A 24,310-nucleotide genomic window follows, 5' to 3' on the forward strand; every position below is an offset into this window, starting at 1 on the left:
GATAGGGCTCCAAGTGGCCTCTCCCTGAATGTTTGTTTAAATCACTTGGTGGTGGCAGTGATACCGTCCAAGACAAGGAGAGGAATTTGTGCCTTGGGGAAGTTTTTAACCTAAGCTGGTAAAAATAAGCTTAGGGGACCTTTCATGCAGGTCCCCACATCTGTACCCCAGAGTTCAGAGTGGGGAGGGAACCCTGACAGCACTGGTGAGACCTCATCTGGAATACTGTGTGCAGTTCTGGTCTCCCATGTTTAACTGGAACAGGTACAGAGAAGGGCTACTAGGATGATCCGAGGAATGGAAAACCTGCCTTATGAAAGGAGACTCAAAGAGCTTGGCTTGTTTAGCCTAACCAAAAGAAGGCTGAGAGGAGAGATGATCGCTCTCTATAAATATATCAGAGGATAAATACCAGGGAGGGAGAGGAATTATTTAAGCTCAGTACCAATGTGGACACAAGAACAAATGGATATAAACTGGCCATCAGGAAGTTTAGACTTGAAATTAGACGAAGGTTTGTAACCATCAGAGGAGTGAAGTTCTGCAATAGCCTTCCAAGAGGAGTAGTGGGGGCAAAAGACACATCTGGCTCCAAGACTAAGCTTGATAAGTTTATGGAGGGGATGGTATGATGGGATCAGTTAATTGCCAAAATTAGGCTATTAACTGATCTTTGACTATTAGCGGTAAATATACCCGATGGCCTGTGATGGGATGTTAGATGGGGTGGGATCTGAGTTACTACAGAGAATTCTTTCCTGGGTGTCTGGCTGGTGAGTCTTGCCCACATGCTCAGGGTTTAGCTGATCGCCATATTTGGGGTCGGGAAGGAATTTTCCTCCAGGGCAGATTGGCAGAGGCCCTGGGGGTTTTTCGCCTTCCTCTGCAGCGTGGGCCACAGGTCCCTTGCTGGAGGATTCTCTGCACCTTGAAGTCTTTAAACCATGATTTGAGGACTTCAATAGCTCAGACATAGGTTAGGGGTTTGTTACAGGAGTGGGTGGGTGAGATTCTGTGGCCTGCGCTGTGCAGGTCAGACTAGATGATCATAATGGTCCCTTCTGACCTTAAAGTCTATGAGTCTAAAGGTAATTGTGCTCTGTGGGAAAAGGCACGGGATGGACTAAGATGCAGAATCCCGACACTTCAGTGCTCACACTGCCTGAAAGTTCTGTTCACCTCGCCCGCTGGGGCGGCTCCTCCACCCTGCAACGGGCACCTGTGCTCCCAGGCCGGGTACAAGGATCCTGAGAGCTCACAACTCCCCTGCTGCTACGTTCACAGCTGTTATCAAGAGCTGCTACAGCGACTGGTTTCGAGTCACACTGGTAGAGGAAGGGTCACTACAATGACAGCACAGCAGACCCTCTGTCAGGATCCCGCATGGCACGGACAGCTCTGGGGCACTGCGGGACAGCTGCCATTTTCCTGCTACTTTCCAGCAGGAAATGCAGGCTGCTGACCCTTTGGGAGAACAGACGGGCTGGGAGCTCCAGGCCCGTTACCATAGGGGTAGCAGGCAGACCCCCCCCCCACCATCGCAGACGTTTAGTCTCAAGTGGGGGCCCGTTTCTTTGGGGGGTAGGGTCAGGTTTGTACTGAGTCAGAGGGGGCAGGGACATGAGACAGGCGAGCGATTGGCCCTGATCTGGCTGTCCCCTCCCCTCCCCCACCAGGAGAGCAGCTGCTCCCACCTCTGTAAGTGCAGAGACTGTGACCCTGCAGCAGCTCTGCTCTCCCTAGCATACGTACCTGGCCAGAGTCAGCTGGGCCTAGGAGCACATCCGATGCTACTGGCGGAGAGGGCGGGATCAGTCCTTATACCCCACAACCCACATGCAGGAAGGCAAGAACATTGTACCACTGGACAGATGAGGAAGTGGGCAGGGAGGGGATGGGAGGGACTCCCAAGATCTAGACACCTCAGTGGCTAACCCAGGAGTGACACAGCTTGCTGATGGGCCATCCTCAGCCCAATGCGCTCTCCCACGGCCTCCAGAGGCGCTCCAGGGTACAGCCTGGCAACTGGAAAGGCTTCTGGTTACACCCTCGGCCGCCAGACCAGGACATCTGCTATTTCCACACACCCCTCAGCCAGCGCCTAGGGCCCACGTCACACCACCAGCCACAAGGAGCAGACAGCTCCCTGCAGGCAGGTTGGGTTACTTACCTGGGCCCAGGTATTTTGCTTATCTGCACAGAGGTGAGGGCGAGGAGTTCGGAACGAGGGGAAGGAGTTCGAGAGGGCAGGCTGGAAGGAAGCCAGGCGTTCCCACTCGCCCCAGTGATCTCCGAATGAGAGGCAGGGCGCCATTTCCAGGATAAGATCTTTCTCTTTAGGGGTAAGAATTCACCTGGATCAAAGCTGGTTAGTGCATTTTGGGCCAGAGACCAAGTCCCCCATTCCGCAGGCACACGAGCGTACAGGGCACACGGACATGCATTCCTGTGCGGAGCTCTGGATTTGCAGTTTATAAAACAGGTGCCCAAAGGCAGTCATAGGGTTCAACAGCAAAGCCCCTTCCATGCCATGGCCTGATCTAGACACTGGTGTTTAGAGCACTTCTGTCACCAAGTGCTCCAGGCTCTCTGAGCAGCCCCCTCCCTCCATCATCCAAACCCCACAGCTAGAAAGGGCAGACTCCAGATCACAGACAAGAGGACTGGAGCCTTCGTGGGCTCCGGCCCCAGAACAGGGCCTTTACCCTAAGGAGACCAGGATTCAGTGGCCTGCGTAGGGCTCTCAGCCTTACCATGGCAATGTTGTAGCAGGTATTGAAGAGAATGGTGAAGTCAGGATCTTCCAGGCCTTTCTTCAGGTCTTTCAGCCTCTCAACCATCTCATCTCTGTAATCCTGGGCGAATCCTACATGTGAGACAAGCAGCAGACTTAGCAGAACTGCTCCTCGGCCGTGACTTCCCCACGTACTTTATACTTGGCACCGACACAGCACCTCTGACGTGGTCGGAGGTCCCAAGACTGGATCATTATGCCACTTGGCTGCCTGCCCTCCCCCGGGAGTTGGCACACTATCTTCCCATCTGAAACCGGGCTATAAAGGGAAAGTGACCTCACTCCAAATACCCCCCCCCTGCAAGCCAGGACTAAACCCAGAGTCTGAACTCCCAGCTCTGTGGTCCAGTCATGTTTGCGAACCAAACAAGGGTGAAACAGAACCCCCCCCCCCAGCCTCCCTTTTCCTCTGCTGTGTCCCACAGCTCCACTGACGCCTTCCAAGTGGAGGAGCGCCCTCTCCTGGGCAGAGAGCCTCCTCCTCAACGCCAGCCTCATGGATATTACAGGATTTGTGCTGCACAGCCCCAGACAGCTCCAGTCACAGACCAGGAGGCAGCTGTACTAGTCCTGTTTGTACAGCACCAAGACAAACTTTCATGGAGCCGACAAAAAAAAAAAAAAAAATCAATTTTCCACTGGGGCGGGGGGGAGAGGAGAAAACAAAAACAAAAAAACAAAAAGCCACCACCGAAAGGACGACTTCCTGGCTTCCCATCTGGAAGGCTCTTGTCAATTTCACTTTCAACCCCTGGGCTAGCTCCTGGAGGTGGAGAGGCAGGAAGCTAGGACTGTCTGCCTCTCTGGTACCTGGAGCTGTGGGGTCAGGCCGAGCACCAGCCCTGGGAGGCTATTGTCAATTTCACTTGCTGAGGGGACGGGGGGCAGGGAAGGTGGGAAGCTGAAAAATTCCACTGTGGTTCTTCCAGAACAGAGTCTCTTTAAATCTCAGGCAACATTTCATATTTTTGGTGTTTCATCCTGATTTGGGACAATTTTTTGTGGAAAAGGCTCCGCACCTCCCCCTGTGAGCTCTGGGTCCTAACCCCTCATGGCAGCACAGAGGACACGGAAGTGATTATTAGGACACTTGAAACCTGAAGCTTACAGCTCAGCTATTCAATGTCTTCAAGAGGGAAGAGGGCTATTCCTTTCCTTTCTGAGCACGGCCCACACAGAAGCAAGCATCAGCATCTAGTTTCCAGACACTCCCTGGTACCAGGCAGTAGCAGCAAAAGGGGGATTTCCCTCCCCACTGTCTGCCAGGCAACAGGGCTCCCTTAGCACTGGCTGGGGCAGACTGTCCTAGGTAGTGACACTGCCTCTCCCTCCTCATCCCTTTCGTTTACCTTCATAACACAGCTGTATGTAGAGTAGATAGTAGGCGCAGTCCACAGCACGCAGGCGAATGCTGGCAAGGGAGTCTGAACACCGGGGGGAGAACAGGGCAACCAGCACCCCGAGGTTATAAAAGGGCACCACAGTCTGAACAGGAGAGAGGGGAAACAGACACATGGGTGTTAATGAACAGCATGTCCTTGGTCTGCAGCATTAGCAGGGTGAGTGGAACAGGTCAGGAGTTAGCAAGGGAGGGCATATCAAGTGCGGTCCTGCAGGGATCAGCTCTGGGCCCGGTTCTGTTCAATATCTTCGTCAATGATTTAGCTAATGGCACAGAGAGTACACTTCTAAAGTCTGCGGGTGTTACCAAGCTGGGAGGGGTTGCAAGTGCTTTGGAAGGTAGGATTAAAATTCAAAATGATCTGGACAAACTGGAGAAATGGTCTGAAGTCAATAGGATGAAATTCAATAAGGACAAATGCAAAGTACTCCACTTAGGAAGGAACAATCAGTTGCACACAATGGGAAATGACTGTCTAGGAAGGAGTGCTGCAGAAAGGGATCTGGGGATCATAATGGATCACAAGCCAAATATGAGTCAGTGTCACACTGTTGGAAATTAAAAAAACAAAACAAAACAAAAAAACCCAGCAATGAATGAACATCATCGTCCTGGGATGTATTAGCAGGAGTGTTGTAAGCAAGACACGAGCAGTAATTCTGCTCTACTCCACGCTGATTAGACCTCAACTGGAAGATTGTGTCCAGTTCTGGGTATCACATTTCAGGAAAGATGTGGACAAATTGGAGGGAGGGAGGGAGTGTGTGCGCGCGCACACACACACACACACACACACACACCCCCCATGAGGAAAGATTGAAAAAATTGGTTTTGTTTAGGCTGGAGAAGAGAAGACGGAGGGGGACATAACAGTTTTGAAGTACATAAAAGGTTATTACAAGGAGGAGAAAAATTATTCCCCTTAACCTCTGAGGCTAGGACAAGAAGCAATGGGCTTAACTGCAGCAAGGGAGGTTTAGGTTGGATATTAGGAAAAACTTCCCAACTGTCAGGGTGGTGAAGCACTGGAATCAATTGCCTAGGGAGGTTGTGGAATCTCCGTCATTGGAGATGTTTAAGAGCAGGTTGGACAAACACCTGTCAGGGATGGGCTAGACAATACTTAGTCCTGCCAGGAGTGCAGGGGACTGGACTACATGACCTCTCGAGGTCCCTGCCAGTCCTACAGTCCTATGGACCAGTAGAACAGCCTGACCAGGAAGCAGGGGATTGAGTTTCCTGCTCTCTGCACCCCCCATTGTGAGCCAGGTGTCCTTACACTGCATTTACTTACACTGACATTCAGTTTGTCCCGGTAGAACTCCAGCAGTGTGGCACTGACCTCCAGTGCTCGCTCACGTTCGTGCTCTTTGCTCGACCTGATCCATGGGCCTAGATGCTGCAGAGGGAGACCCGAAGACAAGAACTCAGAGGTGGCTGAAGGCTTGTCCCTCGACCTCAGAGACTGTGGACTCGTACGACAGCCCATGGGCTATGGCTTCTACAGAGCATTGCATGGTGGGGCCTATCTGGGTTAGAGTGACAACCTAGGCAGGGGACACCGTTACGCTCAGGAAAAAACTGCAGTCTGAAGGATGGGCCAATTCTCACAACTCTGGGTTCAAGGAACTCCCAGGACCAAGTCTGCCAAGGGCAGATGCTGCCACCTTCCATCTCTCTACGCCACACGTGTCCTTTGGTCCACAGATGGCCCGACTGAACTCCCAGTCTATTCTGTTGAGCAAGGAGAGTATCGGGCACGGAGACTAGGGGTGCTGCTGTGTGGGGCTGAGCAGACACAGGCAGCCCAGCAGCCATTGTGGGGCAGAGTACCAGAGAGGACTGAGATATGGGCACCTCGCTCTAGGCCCCAAATACCAGAAAATAATGTTGAGAGAAGTGACCAGAAACCCGCAACCTCTTCCTCCATTTGCTCAGCATTAGGGTGGCGTGCAGCCGGCTAGTTGGTAGCCAGGAGCCTTCCTACTCTTCCCCCCCTGCCCCCTGAGACTCTGGTGCCACCCACCTCAAACATGCTCTGCAGTCCACGGGGAGTCAGGTCCTTCTGCAGCATGCTCTTCAGCAGGTCCTTAAGGGCACTGACGGTGTCGTGGTAGAGTGTCTAGAACGAGGAAAAGGCACGAGGTTATTGTCCAGGTGACCGCTCAGATCTGTCCCAATGGAGTCGGTCGGGCTACAGAAGGGCCCTGAGCTTTGCGTGAGGCCTGGGCTAGCAGCTTGCTGCAATAACTGGCATAACATGGAGCAGCAGCAGCTGCCTTCCTCTTGGGTACAGGGGTGCAGCTCACAGAGATACAAGGCCCAGCAAGCGAGGCCTCGCCATAACTGGAACTGCTTGGCCACGCGGTCTAGCGACCCTGTGGGGTGGAACTCGCAGCAGGGAATGGCTCCAGCTTAGACCGCATGGCACCTGCTAGCCGGGGGTTGGGACAGGCAGCACCGACGTTTGCTAGGCTTTAAAAAACCCTCCCCGTTCCGAAATCCAGAACTTCCGGACTCCCTAGCACTTCTCCAAGCGTGACAAGTGCCAGGGGGAGCTTCAGGCCCCAAGTGACGCATTCTGGTTCACTGAAGTTATCCCAGAAAACACACACAGGGTTTCAGACTCTGGAGGGAAAGTTTGTAGGAGCTTTATTAAAAGCTGGTTTGAACGGCCTGCCCCTGACCTCTGGTTAACAGGACAAGCCCAGAGATACGGCTTCAATTTCTGCTTTGCAGTTCATGTGAAAGCTGCCTTGTAACTGCAGTACAGAGCTTTAGGGGCTACTCTTTAGCGGCATGTTGCAATAGTTGGGTGGCGAATAACCAAGCTGTTATTCATTACAGCTCAGCCATATGAAGATCTTCAAACAACCCCCCCCCCCCCCCCAATCATCATTTCAGCCCTATGGGCTTTTGAAGGCCGCTCAGGGAAAGATGTCTTTTCCACCAAACGGCCAGTTTTCCGGGTGCCTGGATTGTTCTGATTTGACTCTGGGAACGTGGTATTCATACACATGGAATTTCTGGAGGCTTATCAGTGAATCGGTGTTTTGTGAGCAGGAGTTTGTGGGTCAGGTTTCCCCAACAGGCGTTGCACTGGTCAAGTGAAGGAGAAGTGATGCCCGTATTACACACGGTGCCCAGCTGCACTGGAAAGGAACTGCTGACAAAGAACTAAGTGGCTCATGGGACTGGCCTGGCACACACCACTAAGGCATCGGTTCCAGTCCAGTGACTAGCAACACCTCAACGCTGTTCTTCAGAACAGACACGGCTGCCGGACACCAGCTCTGAATCCCATTGGTGCTCTGCCAGAACAGGCTCCGAGCACCACGCAGACTCTCTAGCTCAGACAGCTCCCGTCCCACCTTAGCCCGTTCTACCTCCTTCTGCAAGGCGTCTGGCACGTGCCCATCTCTTTCCTTCAGGACGTCCAGCGGAGGAAGGGCCAGTACGCTGCCCAGGCAGGTATCAATCAGTTCGACGTGATCAGGCTCGCTCAGTGGAGGCTCCAGTAGGCTGACCAACGAGTTAAGGGAGCCAGCGAGCAGCTACATGCAGTTCTCTAAAGGGAGCTAATGCCACACCCGTCAGCCAATAGGAAGCATTTTAATTTGCAGTCTTGCTGACTTAGCTGCATAGCCAATTTCTCCAGATCTGTGTCGGGGGCAGCGACGTGCTGCAGCATTTTTAACTCTAGCTCAGAAACAAGTTCTCTCTCTCTCTAGCAGAATTTAAAATGAAGAGAGAGGCCCTTGGCTTTCTATTTTGCATGAAGAGATTTTAGTGCCGAGCCTGAGGAATAAGACCAAGATGGAGGGTTATTAGCAAGCTCGTAACACAGGTGGGGAGCGGGGGTGGGTACGGGCACTAGCTGGAAGTTTTCTGCAAGGATTGTCTCGATCCAAATTCCTGGGGTGCACCCGCGCTGGGCAGGCCCTGCAGGTCTGTACATGGTGTTCATACCACTCACACGAGACGGCAGCTCAAGCTGCCTCGGCAGGTGGTTTCTCATTCCACAGAGGTGGGAGGACAGAGAAAGGATACACCAGGTATGTGCAGGAGATCATGGCTCTCTGGCGAATAGGAGTTCTCAGCAAATCCAGAGGTTCTGTTTTGATAAACTCCTAGCATGCAAAGGGAGAGAGTTTAGCAGAAAGCCAGCACTCAGCACCCTCTCAAAGACAGCTTGTCCTGAGGAGACCACAAACATTTGGCCCTAGAACACAGGCCATGCAAGGTCCTGGAACAACTCCGCCTCCACAGAACAGCCATGAACCCTGCCTTCCCAGTCCCGAGCCAACAGCCGCACGCAGGAGACCACTGAACCCGGTCACCACGCCTCCTTCTCACCCGCTCATTTGATACTGTCAGCAAACCATGCGACCATCCTCCACTTCCAGTCTCTACATGCCTGTTCCCAGTCTGCACTAACTCCCTCCCTGCCCCCCCCGGGAAAGCGGACAGACGCCCAAGAACCTCCCCCCAGAATCCCAGGCTGAGGCAGAGTTGTGTCTCTCTAACCCAGCCCCCCAGTCATGACCTAGGTCTCAAGAGAAGCAGCCCAGAATTTCCTCTTACCATCATCTGAGCTAGGAGCTCGGCTTTGCGGGAGAAGACGAAGGCGTCTGACTGCGCGCTGTTAGAAATGGCCTGGCTGATCATGCAAATGCTCCGAATGAGGCACAGCTTCAGCATCAAATCCTGAGTGCAGAGATTGCAGGACAAGCAGTGAGGTGCAGGTTCAAGGCCAGGTGTATCTACCCCACACCCTGACTGGGGGTGCACTGGGCTGGCAGGCTCAGCCACCCCTCAAAAGGGGAGCCCAGCGGCTCTTTCCTTGCCCCAGTGTGGGCTCCCAGCTCTGCTTCTCGTCCAGGCTACAGCCGCGGAGGCTGGTCTACACCTAAAATTCAGGTCTATGTACGACGTCACTCAGTGCTGGGAAAGATTTAGCGCCCCCACAACAGTACCTAGGTCAACTTCGTTTTAGGTGTAGCTGTGGCAAGGTTGACAAAAGGATTCTTCTGTCAGCCTGGCTTCTGCCGGTCGGGGGCAGATTACCTACATTGACCGAAGGGGCTCTCCTGTCAGCGTAGGAAGCGTCTACACGATGACGCTAGAGTGACACAGCGGCAGTGCTGTCACTGTAGCATGGACATCCCCTCAGCTAGCGATCTCCTGATCCGAACGCAGCCCCCACCCTGCCAGCAGGGGGTGTCCCAAGAGACGCCTTGCACCTCCCACCTGGTGAAGTGGCACCCAAGGACAAGGTGCACGTGCTGGAGATTCAGAGCGCAGAAGCGGCCACCTTAAAGGGAGACTTGTTCCGAGACCAGTGTTTTTAAACTAAGAGCTCAAGAATCTGCATTTTGGACTAGGCCTCAGAGCCTCCAGAGGAAACACCACGGAGCGATCCAGCAGCAGGGCTGAGACGCACTCCTCACCAGCAGACGTGTCTCTGTCCATTTCTACACACTCTGCCGTAAAGAGCCACGCTAACCCCCAGGCACACGGCAGGTGGGGACGTTCCTCGCACTGCCAGTGGCTTTGCCAGTCACCCCACAAAACAGCAGATAATCCCTTGCAGCACCATAAAGGGACTGCCATATTTAGAGGGCCCCGATCCCTTTAGATTCCAGGACATGGGATAACAAGTACTAAGGCCTGGTTCTCCTCCCAGGTACACGCAAGCTGAGACAATGCCACAGCTCCCCAAATGAAGGCACAGTCCCAGCACCCCCCCTTCACCACTCCCCTCCCCGGGGACCCTATGGAGCCAGCAGCGTGTTTGCCAGTGAGCGTCCCGACTGCTCAGAGCGTGCCCAGAAAGCCGTGGTACAGAAGGGGTTAGTGCCAACAAGAAACCAGAAGGAAAAGACATTAGTGAGTCTGGAGAAGGAGGTGCTCTGGCCTGACATTTTAATTGAGCTTGACAAATGCCATGTTTTTGCTCTTCAGTCTTTGATAGTAGCAGAGTGCAGCTGCCCTCCCCAAAACAGTGACCGGGGTGTCTGGCCACTGAACACCTGTTCTGGGTGGTTAGGGACTTTTAGCCGAGCTGTGAACCGTGGGTCATTAAACTTCCCCTAGTTACATGCCCACAAGGCTGGGGGGGAGGGAGGGGCGGCTGACTGCATGTCAGCGCTGCTCAAAGGCGCTGGGGTGGGGGAGAAACACACACTAAGGTCTAAGGAGCGACTGTGCTGTGGAAAACGGCACATGGGCTCTGGGTTATTCTCTGCACAAGTTGAACACACGAGACTGACAGACCCATCAACGCTGCCTGGAATCTGAGAGCCAAGCTGGGGTGTCTCCTTTTCAGGCAGTCACCAGAGAGGTTCGAAAAGGCAAAGGAGGCTGCCCAGGACACCTATGCAGCCTGGTAGCTTTCAGGGAGTTTGCACAGTAACCCTGTGCCAGAGGAACCCTGCTGGTGGCACACAAAGCAAGGAAGAGACCCCAGCTCCCCCCTGCTGACTGTGCAGGAGCAGACTTCAGTGACTACAGCCAGCCGAGCTGGAGAGCGTGGGGGGCCAGTTTAGTCTCTTCCAGACCAGAATCAGGCTTTAGGCTCTTGGCCCCTCCAATAACAAGCACTCGGGCACAGGGGGACTCTGCCGTTCAGCCCTGTGATGGTCTCATTCCTCCCCGATGCCAGACTTCCCTGCTGAGCACTGCACAGAGACCCCAATCACGAGCACTGGTATTTAGGAAGCTACTCGTCTCCTCTCTAGAGTGATCAAACGGAGAGACAGAGACAGGCAGGCAGAGCAGAGAGTAGGTCAGATTTAATGCCTCACACTGTACCTTGGTTTCTACCTTTATTCCCAGAACCTGAACAAGTAAAAGAAAAACACGTTAGCGAACACTGACGGGAATGGCTTCCTCCCAAGACACGGCACGAGCCCATCCAGGGGTGGGCCTGGGCCCTTTCAGATGCAGCATTTGCACACCAGCTAGGCTGCTCTCACTCGTTCACACGCACATGGGCAGGTCGCCAGTGAGCTGCTTCCTCCCTGCGGAGGGGACATTCGAACCACCTACCCTGGTGTTAAAGTAGTGGAAGACGTTCCTGAGAATGTCGGCTTCGATTCTGGACAGCACGAGCTCTTTGGGGGCATACCTCGCTACGTAGCCATAGCATAGGATCAGGGTGCTCTTTATCTTCTCTGCTTCGTTATCACTGCGGTCCTGAGACAAGAGAGGAAAGAAGGGACCTGTTGGGCCACCCAGTCGCTCTCCATGACAAGCAGGACTGGTCCCTACAGGACATTCAGGCCTGTGGCCAGTCTGTCTGTACATGCCCCGGGATGGGACCTCCCCCAGGGAGGGGGGGCTCAGATACTCCTGGTTCCCTCTGTATTATTTTCCTGTCCATGCTGCTGTTTGCAGCTGTCCCGCAGAGGTCATTACCACGCCGTTCACATCCCTTTGCCGGAGTAACGTGGTTTTAATAAGACATGGGCCAAGAGAGCTCCGTGGCAGCCCCTAGACTCCGCCTCCAGCACCATCCGCTGCAGGGCCATCAATGGACTGATTCTAAACAGCCACCAGTTTGCAGAGCATGTGAACCCGACCTAGGAGTATCCACGTGAGAGAGAGACCGGCTGGCTGAGAGTTTGGGTTCTGTGCACTAGAGTTACTGTCAGCAGGGTGGGTTAGCCAGAGAATTCTTTCCAGCTGTTGACATGTCACATGCCCCATACCAAACTAGAAAGCGATTCTCCTGCTTCCTTTGCTAACACCTCCGCCATGTACTGCCCTCACTTTGCTCTTCACACACACACACACACACACACACACACACACACACACACACACACTATTTGACAACTGTAGTTTCTGGTGACTGCCATTAGGTGGCGCACACCGATAGCCTGCCACAGGTGGGTATGTCGGTCACTCCATGGAGAGCAATCTACTTTCCTCCCAAAAGTGCAAATTCTGGGTTTGCCATAGTGGGCTGAGTCAATGGTCTGAAGCAGCAGTTCTCAGACTGGTTGTTTCCTTGGGGCTCCTTTCTCAAGAGGTTTCACTGAAGGATGTGGGGGGCTGGGGTGATGGGCCTTACCCAAGATGGTCCGGAGAGCCACTGTTCTCGAGAGGGGTCAGCGCAGAGTAACCTTGGCACAGCTGGGCCCCTGGAGCGAAAGCACTGCAAGTCCCTCCCCTCCCAGCGGGAAGAGCAGTAACCCTTCACAGGCTGCTCTTTACGAGTGGAAGAGCTTCCGCGTCTCTGCAGAGCGGCTTGGCCACCGCCAGGACACACGGCCCTCCTGCCTCGAGACGGGTTCCTCACCCCCATTACGCTGTGTGCACCTTTGGCCAAAATCAGACGATTTACCCCTAGCCTAGGTCTGTCTGGCGCGTGTGAAGGGCCCTGGATTTGGGACCAAGGTGCACAAAGCGTAGTGGGGGTGAGGGCAGGAGACTACTCTGCCGCCCTCCATCGGTAGCCTCCACACTGCTCAGGACTTAAGACATTAACCAGACCTTGTCAAGGGGGGCGAGCCCAAGCCAAGTCCACTCTGCACTCTGCATGCCCCTGGACAAGTTACATAGAATCCTAGAAGATCAGGGTTGGAAGGGACCTCAGGAGGTATCTAGTCCAACCCCCTGCTCAAAGCAGGACCATCCCCAACTAAAAAGGGCTTTGTCAAGCCGGGCCTTTGTCCCTGTGCATCAGATTCCCACTCAGACGGGGACAGTGCAGATACATTTGAGGGCAGGCTCCGGCTGCCAGCTCTCGTGCACTATCTAGTCAATCCCTCCCCCCTGGGGCCGTGCGAGGCTAGGGCCCACACCCTGCTCTGAACAGGTAACGCACTGGTGTTATTCACCATCCATCCTCAACCTCCCACCAGACTCTCTATTTGGCAGATGCAGAAACTGAAGTTGTGGCTTCTCCGAGGCCTCCCAGCAAGGAAGAGGCAGGGCTGGGACTGGCGTTCCTAGGAGGTCCCAGTTCCCAACCCTCTGCTCATTCTGCTCCTCCCTGCGGCCAGCGACACTCCTGTGAGAGCCGCAGGGACTGGGCAGCCCCCGTGACATCCCCTAGAGACACAGGGGACTAGGGCTGTTGAGTGAGAACAGCTGCTCAGGTGCGGAGATCGGACTGCGACGGGGCTCTGGAAGCACCTACCCCATCGCCCCACTCCAGGTTACTTGGCCCTTTTACCTTGAAGATACTGAACAGTCCCACTGATTTTTTGAAGACGTCGGATTTGACGAAGTCTTCTAGCTTGGCCAGGGTTTCGTCCAGGTGGTTTATTGCACAGATCCCAAAGCCGGAGGCAAGTCCCTGGAGGATGGGGAGAGAGCTATTAATTCACCAGCCCTGACTGGCCGGATCAAAACCCAGTTCTTGGTGGTTTAACTCCAGGCTTTCAAAGCGTGCTCAGCTGACGGGGGGCCTGGCAGCTCACGCTCTCCACGGAGCAGAGGCTCGGAGAGGTCTTTATATGGGGGTGCAGCTTGCAAGTTGGGCTGAAACTCCATAAACCGTTTATTAAAAACTGGCCCTTACTGGAACTGCGTGTGATCTAAATCGAAGCCAGTCACCGTTAACTTAGGTCTGTGCTGCCCCTAAACAGGACTAGATGCAGGGTAACATTCACCCCGGATGCATCGGAACAGCACAAAGTAACGCTACATGGCAGCTTACGATAGCGACAGAGACTCCTGTACCCAGGTGACAGCGCAGGGGAATTCAGGGAGCCATGTAATCAGCAGGGAAGAGACTACCAGAGGCAGGCACCCGAGGGCTTGTTTCCTCGCTCACCCAGAACACTGCACGTCTAGCAGCCAGGTGCTAACATGGATTAAGGGGTTACTCTGACGGACCCACACAGCACACCTCTTGGGAGTCCAAGCGCTTCGTGTGGTACCTCATATTCCTCAGAGCCCCCCTGTACTGAGCCAGCCTGGTCCTAACATAGCTTCGTTATGTAGTCGTCTGGCAAGCCCCGCTCCCGCCCAGACGCTAGCTGGAGCGGGTAGGAGACAGCTTTGGGTCTCAAACGAGGCCGGGCGCTAAGCAGGGATCATTAGTGCAGCGCTGGGGAAAGGGTAGGAAGCAGCTTTATCTCCAGGCCACCTCTGCCTGGCCACTGAGGCTTGAGCCAAACCCCGAGGGAGACGTGAAGAGGTGGAATAAGCTGGTTATAAAAGTCCTGTGGGGACAGAGGGCTGGAGCCCGCACTAGTTTGTTGTTCAGTGGGTGTGCGACACGCAGAGGGAGGCAGGCATGTAGCGGGAAAGCCCCTGTCTCACTGGAGGGCATGGCGGTGCTGTCTCACCTCCCTTTCTGCTTCCTCCTGGTACCTGGCTGTTTCAAGCAGCTCTTGAAGCTGATTTTGCACCACCTCCTTGTTTGAACAGACCCCAAGCGCCGTTCCAATGCACTTATACAGGAAGTTCTGGGAGACAAGAAGAGGAACATTGTGTTCTATGGAACCAATACACCAGCAGAGCCCTTGGGAGAGCAGACATCCCTTAGCTTCCAGCTACCCTGCAATGCAAGCCACGGCGCAGGAGAAGATCACACATTGCTCTGACCCCTCTCAGCACCTGAGACTCCAACTGGCCAAAGTGTCACTCTCGCAATGGAGGAGTCACAGGATGACAATACGACAGGCCACAAGAACCCAGGATACATCGGCGCAGGAAGGGACGGCATTGTAGGGTAGGGGGCAGTCAATCAGAGCAGCAGCTGCCGGCTCAGGCTACAGCAGGGAAGCGCCAAGTTACGTTTTTAGCTCAACCATTCAGATGCTAGAACCAGCTGCTATCACTGCAGCTAGCCCATGGCATGTCTAGCCACTCAGTGCACGCTCTAACCCAGGCCTGCCGGCCGGCCTGCTGCCCTCAGGGGTTTGGGCCTGTGCACACAGAGCTCTGGAAGTCTCCAGACAGCCAGCCCTGCTTCAGCACTCGAGTACCACGGCAGAGACAACTATTGCAATTCATTGACACCCCTCGGCAGCTCTGGGCTCCAGCTATCACATGTATGCAGGACACTCAGGTCAGTCTCTGCACCCCTCACCTCACCTTTCTCCTCCCACCACAGCTGGGTCTGTCCCAAGCCCTCACCCTTCGTGCTCTTCGCTGCCCAGGAGGCGCATAGCCTCGGTGACCCTCAACCCCTCACCGAGGCAGACCCCAGATCCTGCTCTGTTCTTCTCCAAAAGATCGCCAAAGCCACCCACACCTCCCTGGCTGCACCCACGAGACCCTGGCTGCCTCACGCAAACATGGGCCAGTTCACCACAACTAGAGTAACTGAACCGTTGGGTGATTCCTTGACTCAGTGGCCCAAACCCCCTTCAGAGGCGGCACACAGCAAAGCACGGCCGTGGTGGCACCGCTACCGCCACTTCTTCCAAATGGCACCTAGAATCCAAGTCATCTGCTGTATGCCTCAGCTGACCAAGATCCCCCATCCCCTCCAGCTGGGCCTGGCTGTGATCAGATGCTTCCCTCTGACTGCCAGAGCACCCCCAGGGATACAAGCCCAGGAAAACGACGACAGACCTTCTCGGAGGGAAAGCCGTTGTAGCTGTTCAGCTGCTTGCACATTTCCGTGCTGAACGGACAAATCCAGGCGTTGTCAGAAATCGCCGTCAGCGTCTCCCGGAGGAGCTGCAGGGGAAAGAAATGGAGAGAACGGATTTCTAGTCAGAGTCTCACGGTGTGCGAGAAGAGAGGGCCACGTGCAGCCATCCCCTGCCCAAGTGCTGGGCGTGTTTAAGCCCCTATTTAAAAGCTCAGTGCTTTGAGTGTCTGAATTCAAACACCCTGTGATGGAGGCACCGTTCAGAGCACTGGGGCGCATGCAGGCTCCACTGTGCCGGAGGAGGCAGGGCCCCAGAGGTTAGCGATGGTCATTGTCTGAGGCCAGACCTGCTAACTCTACTCTGCCTCGCAGCTATTTCCTTCCAGCTCTCCGCACAAACGCTGGTGCTCCTTGGAAGGAGACTGATTGAGGAGTTCTTCCCGGAGAAGAGCGTGCTGCCTCTTCCTGGGAGCAGGAGGAACCCCTGCACGAGTTCCTGGGTTGCTCCAGGCCTTGTTTTAAACTTTAACAAATCCCCTGGGCACACGCTGTTCTGGGATTCGTGCTCTCTGGCCGGCCAATAAACCTAGAGATGAAACGGCTCAGGTACTTTCCCTACCAGGCCCTGCCTGAACCCATCAGCAGCTACGCGAACCTGAGCCCCGTCATTTGTCCGAGCGGAGACCCCAGAGACGTCTCTTCAGAGCAGTCAACGGCGACTGAGGACACGTAACCGCCTCGGAGCGGGAGCAGAGGTCTGGGTTCTAGGCCTACAGCCAGACACATGGCTGTGCCTCTGCACATGGCTCCCTCTGCCACTCTAACCCTCAGAGGCGGCACAACGGCCTCTTGAGCGGACCCAGGGTCTCCAAGTGCTCCCGTCTGCTCCCCTGGACCCCCCCTCCCCCATGCGTGCACATTCAAACACACCCCATTAACAATACCGTCTCTTACACCCCTTTGAACACTTACCAGAAGCAGCTTGTCTTCCCACTCCTTCAGGGACAGGGATTTCTCTGTGTTTGCTACAAGAAAAACCAAACCATTCATGTGTGCTGGTTTCAGATCGGCACCCCACAAAGCCCAGCGTGCAGCAGGCAGAACGGGCTCTCCTGGGGATCGCAGAGCAAATGCTCCAAACACAGCAATGGACAAGTTACTAGTTCTCAGAACAAGGCTGGTGTGTGGATAGGACAAGCAGCAAGGGGCTTAAATTGCAGCAAGGGGGGGTGGGGTTAGGTTGGACATTAGGAAAAACTTCCAACTGTCAGGGTGGTTAAGCACTGGAATCAATTGCCCAGGGAGGTTGTGGAATCTCCATCACTGGGGATTGTTAAGAGCAGGTTGGACAGACTCCTGTCAGGGATGGTCTAAATAATATTTAGTCCTACCACGAGTGCAGGGGACGGGACTAGACGACCTCTCGAGGTCCCTGCCAGTTCTAGGATTCTATGAATGCAGCATGAAAAGGAACCCAGTTACCTTTGATTTAACCCAGTTTAAGTGCAATATTTTGGGAGACATAAATGGAGTCCAGTTATCAGTTCCAGCAGCAATAACGGTCATTTAATCAAGGTGCCAACTGAAGGGCTTGCAAAGAATGTGAACTTACGCCAAAGAACCTCTGCTTTTTGGAATGGCGGGTCACACTGCCCCCAGCCCGCAGGTGGGAGTACTGAGATTATTTCACTGAAGTGTCCCTACCCTCTGTTAGCCAGAAGCTGGGAATGAATCACTTGATGATTCCCTGTTCTGTTCATTCCCTCTGGGGCACCTGACACTGGCCACTGTCGGATGACAGGATACTGGGCTGGATGGATCTTTGGTCTGACCCAGGACAGCCATTATGTAAGTGGAAGGACTAGCTAAGAGCAGGAATGCAAAGCCCCACAGGAGGCCACACCTTCATGTTAGGGTGGGCCAACATGAAGGCTGCATCCAATCAGGAGTGTCAGGGCGACACCCAAACTGCATCAGAGGGCATCACTAACACAGGCACGGCCTGCTCGTTGGAAGGAGCGCTGCACGCTGGGAACAAAGGAAGGAGACGAGAGTTTGCAGCGCCATGTTAAAAGGTACCAACCGACCCCATGGGCTGAACTGCAGAATCCTGGCCGCACCTCCCTGCCTTGGCCTTGCAGGAACTGCGGGGATCAGAGGATAGGTGCAGCCTAAAATTGGCCAAGTGTTTCTCTTCTGGGGTTTTCTAGATTTTGCTCCTCAAAGCTCCACAGGCTTCAAGGTGTGGCTGGCTTCCCGATGCCTGGAGGCAGGCTTTTCCGGGACACAGCACTAAGTCAGCCCCGCCTGACAGGGCGGGACGGCTGCCTCCTGGAAGCTGCACACCGAGGCTGCTGTCAGAGGCAGGAGCAGCTCGTGGGTTGCTTATAGTGATCTGCGTGGCCTCTTCATGTTTGAATAGTTACAGTTGAATGCAGAGTAGTTCCAGACTGCTGCCCACCCCCGCAGTACCCGAGTGCAGCGGCACACCTCAAGAGCAGCCTTTAGATATCGCAGGCTACGCAAGAAGAATCTTTCGCTCGTGGCCCCATTAATGCCTTACCTTCCAAGTGCTCCACTAAGGGGGGAATCTTCTTATTCCACAGCTTGCCCAGCATGGGATGGATATTAAGGTGCAATACATTCAGCAGACGCAGAGCAGCTGCCCCCCGACCATCCCCTAAATAGGGCTGTGAAGACACAGTCTGGGGAAGAGAATTACAGCAGGTGAATTCACAGGTGTGTATATAATTCCTACACACACTGAAAGGCTACAGAAAGATGTGGAGGTTAAATACGGCTTCACGCCCCTCCCCCAACCCAGAGCAATTGCTTTAGCCATCACAGAAACACCAGCAGCCAGGACAAGCGTGCAGCTGACAGTGGGGAGATGGGATGTTCCGCCAAGGACGTTTCCTGAGACGTGGGAGGAAGTTTCCAATATCAAGGAGCGGAGGGGCTTGGTTTTTAAGAAGCTCCTGGGTAACGTTTCCGAGAGTGCCCAAGTCCTGTTTTCATAGGTGATTTAGGCACATGGAACCCCAAGTCACTTATGAAGACAGGATGTTTTTGAAAGGGTTTCCCCTGGCTCATAAAAGGACGGACAGACTGCAGAGAACTCCCTCAGGAGAAAGGACCAAGCTGCTGCTCCCAGGATCAGAGCGCCTCCAGCTCAGATTACAGTGACAGGCCCAGAGGAACGATTATCCAGGCTTTCACAGCACCCCCGGCTTGGAGGCACCTGGGTCCCGATGCCCTGGGCAGGGTAGTCGGGGGAGGTGGGGGCACTAGTACCAGGGCAGCCCATTCTTCCCACCCTCTCAAGGAAAGAAAATGCCACCTTCTTTCAGCACACAGAGAACCCAGCCAGACCAGCCCCAACCTCACTTACCAGCAGCCTCGCCATTAGAGCACACGGTGATGGCAGGTTTGCTACAAATACAGAAACAAGTGTCAGATGGGAAACGTGCTCACCTACAGCCTGAGCACAAGATTAGAAGCTCTGGACGCTCAACACTTCCTCTGCTGGAAGCAGGCAGAGTCTGCCCAGGAGAGCAGCCGCCGATACAAACCATGTGTGTCGTAGTGGATGAGGAAGGTAGTCTCTCCCTCCTCTTGTCTCTTCGTAGCCAGGTGCATTAGGCTCCTGCAGAGGGGAGTCAGGGCACCGGTAAACTCTATGGGGGTCACGAACTCCAAGAGATATGGCCAGAGAACCTGTGGAGAACAAGTTGCTCATGTTTGTCTAGCACCAGTAGTGCTTTACAGGGGAACGTGATAAGGTCCCTGCCCAAGGGACTGAACCGAAAGGACTCCGAGAGCCCCATGAGAAACGGCTGACCACAGGGATTGGCTGGATGGGAAGGGGAGGGGGGTTTCCACTGAGGTGCACCATCCGTGTGGCATCAAAGATGGAGGAATAACGGTCTGAACATTCACCTCCTGAGCCACCAGTGCTCTCTTCAGGAAGGACAGAGCCCTTCAAGTTGGCCAGCACCTTGTACACCTGCTCTGAACCTGGACGCTAACGGACATCAAGGCCTTCTCATCTTCCACCACCTTACAAACTCATCCGAGACAGTTCCTTGTTTAGAGGATAGAAATCCAGATGCCCTCAGCTTAGAGGAAAGAGCAACTGGACTCCGATTGTCACCAAACAGCTCAGCGAAGAGCCGATTTGTTCTCTTCTCCGACGAGAGAGCCCGGCTTTGGGACTGCAGCAGCCTGACAGCAGATTGTGCAGGACAAACAGCATCCCCGCACTGGCAACGAGGCTGCTGCTAAGTGAGGTTGGGGCTGGTCTGGCAAGGCCCAGCTCACGTGCTTGGTAAGGCAGGCGGTACGGGCTTCAGACGGAGTTGAGCTACAGTGCTACGCAGACTCACCTCGTCCATCCTGTCGACAGTGGTGCTGATGAGAAAGAGCGTATTGACGCTGATGCTCTGGACACTGTCGCTAGTTAGGTCATCAGCTTCCGGTGTCTGCTTCCTGGGGTGCTGTAAGGGAGCAAGAACGCAGGTTAAGAGAGGAGCACAGCTGTGATCAGGCCCAGGAAACAGGCCAGCTCCCTCTCCACTGGGGCTGCACCATCACCCCCTTCCCCCACCAACACAGGCTCACATTTTCCAAGCCATCAACACAGCATGCTCAGCAGATGGCAGCGCTACCCTGGGATCACAACAGGCCCCTGCCTTCCCCGCCCCACGCTAGTTTGACTCCTTGCACATCAGTCACCTGGTCTCTGGAAGGAGCTGCCAGAGGGCGCCCATTTTACTGACGGGAAAGGAAGCACTGAGTGCACGGCCTTTTTATTTATTTTTAAGCATCTGTGAATTTTGGGTGCCCGACTTGACACCTTGGGCTTTCCCCGATGCGAGCGCCCCCCATTCCAACCGATGCCTTGGGGCTGCAGCAGCCAGCCTGGCACCACGTCTCGAGTGGACACTTGAGAATTTGGGCCCAGATGACTAGGCCCAGGAAGCCCACGAGAGGCAGGCACGGCCTAACCCTGGCCTTTTACCTGGGTGCTCCGGCTTCCCCCCCAGCTTTGGGCTGAAACTAAAGGAGGGGAGAAGCAGTTGCCAAGACCCCCACCCCTGCTTCCCTGGCCAGTCTAGCTCAGCTCTTCCCTTGTCCTGCGGAAGGAGTCAGGGAGGAGCCATTGAGGAAGGAGGAGGGAGGAAGTTCCAGCAATTGTGATGCAAGACGCTTCAGCGTGTGAGCAAGGGACTGCGTGAGGGCGAAGAGACCAGAGGACTGGCAGGGACAGAGCTCACGGGGTAGAAGAATGCGCAGGTGGAGAATTGACCGATGGGGGATTGCCCACCTTGGGACCACATCTATAAATGTGCCAGCTCCTCGGGCTCTTGGCAGCACCAAAGTCGGCAGCTCTGTGGTGCAAGCAGCCATAGAAACCCAGGCTCCCAGGCCTGCAGAGCTCCACAGTCCAGTCTGCAGCCGAGAGGTCCCTGCCAAGCTAGGCCACCATCTTCATCAGCCTGGGCTGGCCACACTGCGCTGGACTCTGATCTCCACAGCCACACCTCTGCTCCCAAGGCAAGAGCAGCTGCCGTCTGCTCCAGCTCAGACACTTTGGGTTCGGCCACGGAGCTCCTGGCACAATCTCTTTGGCCGTTCGTATCACCCCTGGACAGTGGTGCCGAACGGGGGGACACCGGGGAGCAATAGACCTCCCACTTTTTGAATGTGGAGCCCGGCTGGGGAGCCCAGGCATGGACCCAGAGAGCAGCCCCCAGCCCTGACCCCGCCCCCTGGGCTCTCCGCCCGGCCCAGGGCAGGTGTAGGTTCTGCGACCCCGTGCCCGCTCCCCACGGCTCTTACCCTGACAGGTGGGGCCTCTGAGCCGCAGCCCGGCATGGTAAGAGCCACGACACGGACCCCGGGCAGGAGTCTGGGGGACGGGGACACAGGCTGGTGCTGCTGTCCTCAGCCCCACCTGCAGTGCAGACACATGGAGGGTCCACCGCGGCTCCCCACTGCTGCCTGCACGGCTTTTACCATGGGAGGGGGGGCGCTGCGGCTCTGAGGCCGCCACCCCCCCTCAGCCAGATCTGGGTCAAGGAGAGCCACACGGGTAGCTGTGGGGAGTGGGTCCCTCCACCTGCCCTGAGTGGGGAGCCCAGGGGGCAGGGACATGGGCAGGGGGCTGCTTTCAGCCCCCCCAATCCTGGGCGGGGGGGCCGATTCCCTGGCCCCACTCTGGCTTGGATGGGGGTGGGGCCTGGGAGAGAAGAGGAGTGGAGACAGGGCCTTGGGGGAGGGGGGCACCTCCCCCTCCACCAACACTTTTGGGAAGGCTCCAATGCCCTTGCCCCTGGATGTGCTGGCTAGAATTAAAACCAAGATTTGCTCTCACATGGGCCCAAGATAGACCACACAGGCCCGGCTGAGAGCCTACCACCGCCAGGCTAGACAAATGAACTTTACACCCAGGCCAACAGCCTGAGGGCTCAGAGCCAGTCCTCCCCGCGAGTCGTGTGCCCTGATCTAGGAGGGCAAGGCAAGGGTGATTGTTAGAACTGGCCGTATCATGGCCGTTTTACCGTGTCAGGAGGAAGGGCACACTGGTGGACGATGTACTCGATCATGACTTCCCCGCCCGCCTGTTCCAGATAGCCATGGTGAGCCATCGCGCTGATCACCTGCACCACGGCCCGTTTCACCTAGAGGAACGCAGAACAGAGGGTGAGCGGTGAACTCCACAGCGGCAGCCCCTCGAGCAAAGCAGAGGCCAGGATCCTGGAGCAGGTGGGGACTAGCAGGAATCGCCTACACGAACGCAAGCCAGCGGCTGGGCTACGCTGCCATGCACACCAGAGGGGATTCTTTACAAGCGATTTAAGAGCCTCCCAAGGCTGCACCAGCCACTGCTCTAGAGGGCCACGCGTTTAGATTGAAAGCCAAACCCTGGTGCCTTGCGAGTAGAACCACGCCCTGCTGAGCCGGATTAGCTACAGGAACTCTGCTCAGACCCAGTGCTTGAGAGAGATGGGGCCGGGAGCTGCCCCCAGCCAGCTGATGTCTAAACTAGACCCCCCCCCCCTTTGCTGCACTGACACAAGGCAGGAGGACAGAGGACAAGGATCACAGCAGCCGGTCATGAGAGGGGCTTATCGTCATTCCACATGGGTTAGTCTGAAAAGAGGAACCCACTGGAGGTCAGCAGGGGAGTCAAGTGCTCAGAGGAGGGAGCTGAAGGAGAGACAGAAGGGGACCTCAGAGGGCCAAGGGGGCTAGTCTGAGAAGAGGGGCAGAGAGACAGGGAGCCCCATGGGGAGCCGTGCTGGTACAGCATGGGGCACGTGCAGAGCGCCGCAGGGCCCTGAAGGGGAGCCAAGTCCCAGAAAAACCCCATTCACCACATGACCAGCCGGGAGTTAGGGACATCAGAGGGAGTGTCCAGTTACCTTATTACTGCTGTCCTGCAGAGGAAGTTTCATAGAAGAAAGAATAAAGGGCTTTTTAATCTCCATCTGAGAGGCTGGAAGAGAGAACATCGGCTCAGCCACTCATCACTGACTTCCCTACCCAGACTGACAGGATCACAGGGCCTGGCCCCAGAGAGCATCCAGCACTGACCACCCTCCCTGGCCAGACGTGTGCTTCTCTCCTTTCCCCCCTTGGAAGGGCCATGGAGTAGGAAAGAAGCTGGTTTTCCACCCCACCTAACAAGCAACTGGCTACAAAGCCACCCTGCAATCTCCATGCAGGTTCTGCACACTGAGCAGGCGTGGAATGCAGGGCAGCATTGTGCCAGCAGAAAGTCCAAGCGAACACTTGGCTAGTCTGGGTGGAGTTGCTAACAGTTACATGCCGTGGCTTTGGGAAGGGAGCAGCTCTACTCCAAGAGGCACGGATGAGGCCAGAGCAGGCTTGCCATCCAGCACCAGAGGCCGCTCTGCCATAACTATGCCAGGAGAACAGTCCCGTGTGGTGGAAGCGGAGATCCCGATTAGTTAACACAGCAATAAAGGGTCAAGTTGGCCTGAGGCATTTTGGCTACTAAGGGAAAGGCTTTGTGTAGCGGATTATCCTAGGCCAGGTCTGCTCAGAGGAACATCCGGATGACTCACAAGCTGCCCACCTGTCTGGAGGCTCCCCGGCCTAAGGATTCCTGGCTCCCTCCACCCCCCGAGGAAGAGAGCGCTATTTCCTCAGTGTTGTCTGCCCACAATGGGCTGGGAGCAAGGAATAGAGCTTAAATCCCAAGCCACGCCCTGCAGGGTGGCCCCAAGGTTCCTGCTTTGTGATGCTCTACAGAACAGTCCATTCTAAATAGGATGTTGGCGTAAGGGCTTGTCTGAGGCACAAGGCCGTGAAGGGTGTTTGTCTAAGAGACACGTGCTAGGAAGTTCTCTGGCCTGCGCTGTACAGCCAGCCGGACTAGATCACATGGTCTCCTCTTGCCCCGAAGGACTCAGGGACTGTCTGCCAGAATGTCAGTCCTCGTAAACCCCAGCCCCCAGCTCTAGCTCCCCAAGCACATGGCCCAGCACCGAGCAGGAATTCCCACCTGGGCGCTGGCACCCTGCAT

At 55.3% G+C, this 24,310-nt stretch overlaps 1 protein-coding gene across 2 annotated transcripts in view; it reads right to left on the reverse strand.

The window, feature by feature from the left end:
- MROH1 (maestro heat like repeat family member 1) overlaps positions 1-24,310 on the reverse strand; it is a 94,642-nt gene that overhangs the window by 46,493 nt on the left and 23,839 nt on the right. The window contains exons 10-28 of one of the 2 annotated variants that reach the window (XM_026647180.2): positions 23,184-23,257; positions 22,320-22,439; positions 20,142-20,252; positions 19,329-19,473; positions 19,148-19,188; positions 18,320-18,461; positions 16,729-16,781; positions 15,735-15,842; positions 14,501-14,620; positions 13,381-13,503; positions 11,247-11,393; positions 11,010-11,036; positions 8,781-8,903; positions 8,247-8,326; positions 7,583-7,718; positions 6,223-6,318; positions 5,491-5,595; positions 4,144-4,279; positions 2,754-2,866 (exon numbers count right to left, since the gene is read on the reverse strand). In XM_026647180.2, coding sequence (XP_026502965.1) covers positions 2,754-2,866; positions 4,144-4,279; positions 5,491-5,595; positions 6,223-6,318; positions 7,583-7,718; positions 8,247-8,326; positions 8,781-8,903; positions 11,010-11,036; positions 11,247-11,393; positions 13,381-13,503; positions 14,501-14,620; positions 15,735-15,842; positions 16,729-16,781; positions 18,320-18,461; positions 19,148-19,188; positions 19,329-19,473; positions 20,142-20,252; positions 22,320-22,439; positions 23,184-23,257 — 2,000 coding nt within the window. The remainder of the gene's footprint in view (positions 1-2,753; positions 2,867-4,143; positions 4,280-5,490; positions 5,596-6,222; positions 6,319-7,582; positions 7,719-8,246; positions 8,327-8,780; positions 8,904-11,009; positions 11,037-11,246; positions 11,394-13,380; positions 13,504-14,500; positions 14,621-15,734; positions 15,843-16,728; positions 16,782-18,319; positions 18,462-19,147; positions 19,189-19,328; positions 19,474-20,141; positions 20,253-22,319; positions 22,440-23,183; positions 23,258-24,310) is intronic. The other variant, XM_026647187.2, reaches the window with a different exon arrangement.

This window comes from Terrapene carolina, unplaced genomic scaffold (genome assembly GCF_002925995.2).
Source record: "Terrapene carolina triunguis isolate 2854851 unplaced genomic scaffold, T_m_triunguis-2.0 Scaffold58, whole genome shotgun sequence".
Lineage (NCBI taxonomy): Eukaryota > Metazoa > Chordata > Testudines > Emydidae > Terrapene > Terrapene triunguis.